The sequence below is a fragment of the Maniola jurtina genome, chromosome 28, assembly GCF_905333055.1.
Source record: "Maniola jurtina chromosome 28, ilManJurt1.1, whole genome shotgun sequence".
Taxonomy (NCBI): Eukaryota; Metazoa; Arthropoda; class Insecta; order Lepidoptera; family Nymphalidae; genus Maniola; species Maniola jurtina.
In genome coordinates, this window is record NC_060056.1 from 6,005,560 (window position 1) to 6,013,983 (window position 8,424).

Consider the following 8,424-nt stretch of genomic DNA (forward strand, 5'->3'; position numbering starts at 1 on the left):
CTACTTTTTATCCCGGAAAACAAACGAGTTCCCACGGGATTTCAAAAACCTAAATCCACGCGGACGAAGTCGTGGGCGTCAGCTAGTTTTACAAAAAACCCCTTTGTTTACCTATAGATAGAGGGGATTGAGCGAGTATTTGCTCGTTTGATTTTAATCCAGCTTAATTCATGCAGTTTGTGCACAAGTGCCTGTTAATTTCCAGATTCTCAACGAAAGAGAGCGCCACCCACGCGATCGTTGCAGTGCACAACACAGACGTGAACGGTCAACCAGTCAAATGCTCCTGGGGGAAGGAGTCTGGAGACCCCAACAACGCGCAGACGCAGGGGCAGGTAGGTTACCTTCTTCGCCATCTTACCTACTTCATACAATCGTAGTTCCAAAGTCCATGAAATTTTGCAGACATATTCTAGACACTAATATCTGTACCTGTGGTGTTTTAGATTTTTATAAAAATATGTAGTTTCAAAATTACAAGAGCTCAAAGATTTGTATGTGAATTTTTAAGACCGCGTAGCTTTGAAACCGAATATTTTAACAGAAATCTGGAAAACCACAGGCATAGATATTAGTTTCTAGAATATGGCTGCAAAACTTCATGGACTTTAGTTGCTTAATATTCAAATGAAATTGGAACTACGTTTGTATGGAGCGAGTGACGGAGAGACCCATCTTAAGAAGTTAAAAAAATAGAGTACCTATTAGCCATGATTAGCATAGCATAGCACTCCCCTTTCCCCTCCAATCAAGCGTAAAGCTTGTGCCAGGAGTGGGTACGACAATAGTGTAACGGGTGGGGGTTGAACCGTCGACCTTTCGGAATTCAGTCCGCTCCTCAACCGTTGAGCTATCGAGGCTATAAAGTTGTATAGAAACATGTGTTATTTTGCGGAAGTCCATGATATACAACGAACCAAAAGTTTAATCCATACTAATATTATAAATGCGAAAGTATGTCTGTCTGTCTGTCTGTCTGTCTTGCTTTCATTTTTACTGCACACTCTCCTAATCTTTACTTACAATTTTCTCATTTTCACAATAACATATTGACGTACGGACTAGACAAGCGCTCGGAGAAATATTGTTCATGAATATTTCAAACTGTAAAACCAACTAATATTTCAGTACGAAATTCCCTTGTTCCGCCGTATTGACAGTTTAATCCCTTGGCGGAACCAAGGAGATCTAACTTAAATGTAGAGCGGATATTTGAAAGATTTTCATACTACATTCATGGTGAAGTAGAGTGAGTGAGCTCTGGGTTATACTATACTATTGTACTCCATCTTTATCTAGTCCTTTGGTAATTTTATCCTTCCAATTCAATAAAAAATTGAACTTTAACAAGTTGCGTTAAACACATTTTAAAAGCTAATAAAATCAGTATGTCCGTGACGCGGCCTTGAAGTTTTCACCCATCCCAAAATTGCATAATAAGCACCTAAAGAAGATTTCACTTCAAACAGTAGCCAAACATCCCCTCTATTATTTTTACTTTTCTCCTTTATCCTCTCTGGCAAAATAAATGTGTTAAATATCTATGTCAGAGACCCATGTTAAAACACGCTTAACATTTAACCAATATTTAACATTTTACAACGCGGGGTTTAAAGTCAAAGGGGATTGTTTGATCTCCTTAAATATGACCTAATTCCGTTCGGGAACGAAAAATGGTTTTTTATTCATGCTTCTGTTTGATTTTTAAAGCTTGTGGTTTTTGAACGAACATTTTTAAACAATTTAATTAATTAGGGTAACGTGACGATTTGTCCGATAGGACATAAATGGTAATCGTTTGATAGTAAGGAAAACCTAACATAACTATTTTTCGCACTGCATACTAGAAATCGTCATAATAGAGGGGTCACTCCGTCACTCGCTCCATACAAACGTAGTTCGTCTCTCATTGGAATACTAACCAATCATACTCAATGGAATTTTGTAGAAACGTTCCGGGAACTAATATCTATGCCTGTGGTTTTCCAGATTTCCGTTAAAATATTCGGTTTCAAAGTTACGCGGTCTTAAAAATTCACATACAAATCTTTGAGCCCCTGTAATTTTAAAACTAAATATTTTTGGAAAATCTAAAACACCACAGACACAGATATTAGTTTCTAGAATTTGTCTGCAAAATTTCATGGACTTTGGTTGCTTAATATTCAAAAGAAATTTGGACTACGATTGTATGGAGTAAGTGACGGAGAGAGCCCTGTTAATTAATAAGGGGAGCGTGAAATTTCGATTTGTTCGATAGGTCAATCAGGTGGTAATCATTTGATAGTAGAGAAAACCTAACATAACTATTTTTCGCACTGCGTACCAGTAATCGTTATAATATAACTCAAAATTTAAAAACCCCCGACACAAAAACCTCTATAAGAAAACTAGAAAAGATCTGATAACTTTCAAATGGCTGAACCGATTTTCTTGGATTATAGCTAAGAACACTCTCGATCAAGCAACCTTTCAAACAATAAAAACTAAATTAAAATCGGTTCATTAGTTTAGGAGCTACGGTGCCACAGACAGATACACAGATACACACGTCAAACTTATAACACGCCACTTTTTGGGTTAAGCTAGTTACAGCGCAGGTTATATAGTGTCATACTTTCGTCGAATCAAATGGTAGAAACAGAAATCCTTGTGGAAAACATCAGAACTTTCACTTTTGTAATCACCGGCTCACTACTGAGCACGGTTCCTCTATGAATGAGAAGAGTTTGGCCAGTCCACAACGCTGGCCAGTACAATTCCAGTCCGTCCCCCTGGTCTGTCCCTTAAGTGGTACAGATAGGAATAAATAGTTCGATCTGTCCCCCTACTACCGACGAGGGGACAGATCAAACTAATTCATCGAACTTTTTATTCTAATCTGTCCCCCTAAGAAAGCAGCGGAGGGACGGACTGGAAAAAATTAGTTCTATCTGTCCCCTCGTCGGTAGTAAGGGGACAGATCGAACTATTTATTCCTATCTGTTCCCCCGAGGGGACAGAGCAGGGTGACAGACTGGAAGAATTCGGATTGGCAGACTTTTGCCATTTGAGAACATTACAAAACTCTCAGGCATGCAGGCTTCCTCACGATTATTTTCTTTTTCAAGTGATATTTCATTGCTACTCCGAAAAGTTAGAGGTAGTGCCCGGAATCAAATCCCCGACCTTTCGAATATAAGTCCGACGTTTTAACCTCTAGGCTTACCACTCCAGATATTTAAGTAGGTAAGTAAATTGCCATCAATCCACTATTATCTACATAATATTTCATCTAATTAAATTACCATACCATTACTTTGATTGAGCATAAATTATTCATTCATTAGATCCGAACATCAAACGCATAGGACAAAGAGATGTTGGCATAAACAGGCTTAGGATGAAGACATTAATATTTGATGCTAATTTTATAGCTAGCTGTTACACTAAGCCCTTTTTGATGCAAATCGTCTAATGGATAAGACGGGGAGCGTCTTGCATAAATAATAAACTGTTAGCGCGCTTTCACACTATCAAATCAATATGAAAACTCATAAAATCATACTTATTTCATTTAATTCCACGGTCAATTTTAGACTTGCCTTTACACAAGTTTAAAAAATCTATTAAAAATACGCTCCTGAAAAAAGCTTATTATACAATCGAAGATTATGTAAATGACAAAAAAGCTTAGTCAGCTATACACGGCGCTGCAATTGCTTGTATACAGTATGGCATATTATTGTAAATTGAATACTTGATAAGAGCAACCGCCGAGTTTCTTGCTGGTTCTTCTCGGTAGGAACGGCATTCCGAACCAGTGGTAGATTATTTTGACGATTCAAAAGCACTTGTAAAAGTTTAATTGAGTAAAATTTTTTTTTTTTTTTAATGGTAGTGACGAATTGCCTAGCGTAGTGATAAGCGCTATGCTCTTATAAGTGGAAGGTCCCAGGTTCAATTCCCGGCAGGGTTTGAAAATGTATAATTTCTAAAAAATCACTGGTCCGGTCTAGTGTGAGGCTTCGGCCGTGGCTAGTTACCACCCTACCGGTAAAGCCGCCAAGCGATTTAGCGTGCCGATACTATGCCGCGTAGAAACCAAAGGGGTACGGGTTTAATACTACTAACATGGGTTAATCCTCTACTTGTCAGTGAAAGTCCCGTCAAAATAGGTTCAGCCGTTCTGAAGATTAGCCCGTTCAAACAGACAGACACGCAAAAATTTTAAAAACGTGTGATTCAGTGACAGTACAGTTCAAATAACCATAATATGAGGTAGTTATTTCGAAATTACAGACAGACACTTCAATTTTATTAATTGTTAGTATATAAGATTACACTAGGAGCTGGTATACTTACCTAAAGTGTTTCCTATTTCATACTTTAGTTACCTACCATAAGCTAATTTTGTTCAGTTGGGCGGCACAGCCTACAGTCCGTTCGGCGCGTACACCGGTGGAGTACCTCCTGCGTCGTACTGGTACAACACGTACCCCCAGCAACTCGGCGGCTTCCTGCAGGGCGTCCAGGGGGTCCAGGGGTACTCCTACGCGGGCCAGTTCGCGGGCTACCAGCAGCAATACATGGGGTAAGCATCGTACCGGTACGAAAAGTTCCTATAAGGCCTGCAGTGCATCCAGAGCTTGTCCTATGTCCTATGCAGGACAATTAGGGGGTTACCAACTGCAATACATGGGGTAAGAATCGTACTGGTACGGCAAGTTTCTGCAAGCCGTTCAATGCAACCAGAACTTGACCTAGATGCAGGACAGTTTGAGAGCTACCAGTAACAATACATGGGGTAAGCATCGTACTGGTACGATAAGTTCCTGAAAGTCGTGAAATGCAACCAGGACTGCAATACTAAGGCTAAGTAACAGATATTTACCCGACTGCGCAACGCAGAGGAATGATTATGTGTTCGTACTAAAAACCTAATCACTGAATAATCATCAAATTCTATAGAATAATTTTCCTGCTGACTTAAAACCAATAGCAACAAGAAAAATATTATTAATTAAATTATTATTAAAATACACGTATTTTCTTTAATTAGGTAGGTAGGTACTAGGCTGGCATTCCATACATTCTTACAAAATGTATTTATTACAGCTTATTGACTATTGTTTCTTCTTTCTCCCTAGCATGGGCGGCGTGCAGCTCCCGTGGGCGCTGGGTGGTGGTGTAGGCGGCGTGGGCGGCGTGGGCGGTGTGGGCGGCGTGGGCGGCGTCGCGGCCATGTCCCAACCCCCGCAGGTTCTGCACTACCCCGTGCAGCACTTTCAAGTTCAGCCGGTGAGGGACAGCTGATATCCTGACTTCATCACTGTTGGGATATTTTGAATTTATAGGAAAATATCAGTAAAAAGAAAAGCTTGGATTTCATTCCTTTGGCCACTTATATCTCCGCTTGCTTGCGACATTTGGAAAGAAAAATATCTAAATATGATTTTCCTTGTTCGCAACAAATATAGCAACACTGGACAATAAACACTTTCCAAGCTTTTCTTTTTACTGATATTTTCCTATAAATTCAAAATATCCCAACAATCACCAACCCATCACCAGTCCACTACTGAGTATGGGTCTCCTCTCAGAATGAGAAGGATTTACGTCGACCTGACCAAGTGTGGATTAGCAGATTTTACACCACAGATCCATTTCATCAGCCTGTATTCGTCCACTGCTGGACATAAGCCTTTCGATATCCACCCGTCATTGAGTGGATCCCACTGACCATTATTATTCAAGAGCGCGTTGAAGGAAGCCAATGAACGCGGCTTAAGTGCCATAGCTCGAGCAACAGTAGGATGATCTGGTACAACGAAAAGTTTTTTCTTTCGTGGACGAAGATTATTATTTAATCGGTCGATGGTGATAAAAATCAGGTTTTAGTTGTTGAACTTTATCTTGTTTGTTTGCAGATCGGTGAGGACGAATGGCTGGCCCCCAGCTTGCTGGTGTGAGGCCAACGCGCCGCATCGCAAGACCCCGCCTGCTGCTGTCTGCACAAGGAGTGGATGTGAACACCCCCCTTTTGCTCCAACTCCTCGATAAAACACACTTCTTGCCGTTTCCGATTGCATTCTTGTCGTTTTGTTGAACATTCTTGTTGATTTTCTGAACATTCTTGTCGTTTTGGCGAACATTCTTGTTGATTTCGTCGAATATTCGAACGAATTTTTATGTTAATTTAAATCGAATTCTTGATAAAAACGGTTCGCACTCATCCGATCCGATTCCGTGAAAATACGGATATAAAAACTTGGACCGAGTTCGGATATTGCTTACGCACTAATCTCTGATCCAAGCTATTCAGTGGACATCTTTGACATATCTACGTCATACGTCCGATTTTTATCCGAGGCACATCCGAGACATTCTCACGGATGTCGGAGAGAACTCGGATGACGGAAGTCGGAGCTAGTGCGTAAGCTGCCATACAAATAGTTCTATGACTGCTTCGGAACGCATTTTCACGGATTCGGATCGGATGCAGTGCATAACCGCCCTTAGATTTAGATATGCCAAAATGTGCCAAGCTATATTGACTTTCAAAGTCTTGACTATTGATTGCGAGAAATTGACACGAAAAATCAGCCAAATGTGGCTTGATACATTTTGGATTATCTGAGTGCAATTTAAGTTAACATTCTAGTTGTTTGATGTAAATTATTGTGATTATGTTATTTTTAGGTTGTGCCATACATAGATATACATTATCCTGATTTTTGGCGTAAATTGTGCCACATAATGTTAGATGGTGCTTTTATTTTTTGAGCGTTTGAATTTAAAATGTCAAAGAAACGCCAAAGCGAACCGTGTGGTGCGCTATTTAAAAAAATTGATTTTTTTCTTTACTTAAAAGGGGTCTCTCCGTCACTCGCTCCATACAAACGTAGTGCGTCTCTTATTTGAATACTAACCAATCATACTCAATGGAATTTTGTAGAAACGTTCCGGGAACTAATATCTATGCCTGTGGTTTTCCAAATTTCAGAAAATATTCGGTTTCAAGTTACGCGGTCTTAAAAATTCACATACAAATCTTTAAGCCCCTGTAATTTTAAAACTACATATTTTTAGAAAAATCTAAAACACCACAGGCACAGATATTAGTTTTTAAAATATGTCTGAAAAATTTCGCTGTGGTTGCTTAATATTCAAATGAAATTGGGACTACTATTGTATGGAGTAAGTGACGGAGAGAGTCCTGTTAATGTTGTAAATTTTGGTTTTTTGGGATATTTTTTTTATTGGTTTATTTCAAAATCTAGCTAGATATTTTGTAATTGTAGATGTTATGTTTAACAACGTCTGTTATAATTATATTGACGTACGTAACTATTGTACCTACTACAAATATTATATCACATGTTAATTTCGTAAATCCATCATTTAATTACCCGTCATAATTTGTCTATGATTATTAATGGTTTAATTTATTATTGTGTGAGTTATTCATAATTAATTCATATAATAAAATAATGAATGCGTTGTATAATCAATTAGAATGCAATCTATCTTCTATAATGATTATAGAATTCTAGAAAATGTTTTTGTGTTATGTTTGAAAAATTCTAAAACTTCGCAATTGATTATACGGGGTGTTCTTATAATAATTATTATCAAGTGTTTTATTGAATACATGTTTTTCTGTTTATTTTTTTTGAGATTTTTGTTTAAAAATTGGGGAAACAGCGGCATTTGAGGGTTTTAGGCGGTCGTATAAGGGCTCAAAGCCTTTATTGATAGAAAAATGATGTCCTAAAGTCCCGTAAGATTACGGAGTTTAGTGCATTTTGACGAAAAATGTGAGTCACTCTATTGAAATATTTATTTCTACCACTGCTTATGAATGCATGGAGATGCATATAATTATGTATACAGGATGATTTATTTGCATCTAGTTGAATATATCTTGTAAACGAAAAGATTCAAGAAAACCGTCTTTGGTTATCTTTTATTCTTTTTTGCAAAGCTTTGTGTTGTCCTAGTTAAATGAATCATCCTGTATATCTATGTATATGAGGTAATTTTTAGAAAATATATATTATTATAGTTATTTAATATAATATAATGTAACCGTAAGTACTTAGGTATTAAGAAAATATCAGACACACGCGGGCCAATTACGGTTGCGAAATTAGTGTGCAATTTTTTCTTTCATTTTTTGTGAATTAACAGACGATCTCAGATTAAAGTAAAAAGATAGACGGCAAACGGGGCTTCGCTAATATAAAGCCAGTCGAACGTACCTACAGTTTCGATAAAAAAGAAGCCGATTGCTTGGCAGTGACGCTTATGTTACAAAAAATATACAGCTGGCTTCATATAAATGTATGGACACATTTGTTTGCGTGTGCTCCGTCTATTTTTTACCTTAAATCGGTGCAGACGATATGAAACGGTACCAAAAACATCTGTAGGCCCGCTGTT

The 8,424-nt window shown here is 38.2% G+C and overlaps 1 protein-coding gene across 1 annotated transcript in view; it reads left to right on the forward strand.

Annotated features, from left to right (window-relative positions):
• Positions 1–6,192, forward strand: part of LOC123879338 (nucleolysin TIA-1) — a 55,911-nt gene extending 49,719 nt beyond the window's left edge. Inside the window, exons 6-9 of the mRNA XM_045926985.1 lie at positions 206–335; positions 4,401–4,573; positions 5,130–5,280; positions 5,910–6,192. Coding sequence (XP_045782941.1) covers positions 206–335; positions 4,401–4,573; positions 5,130–5,280; positions 5,910–5,951 — 496 coding nt within the window. The 3' untranslated portion in view covers positions 5,952–6,192. The remainder of the gene's footprint in view (positions 1–205; positions 336–4,400; positions 4,574–5,129; positions 5,281–5,909) is intronic.
• The last annotated feature ends 2,232 nt before the right edge of the window (positions 6,193–8,424 follow it).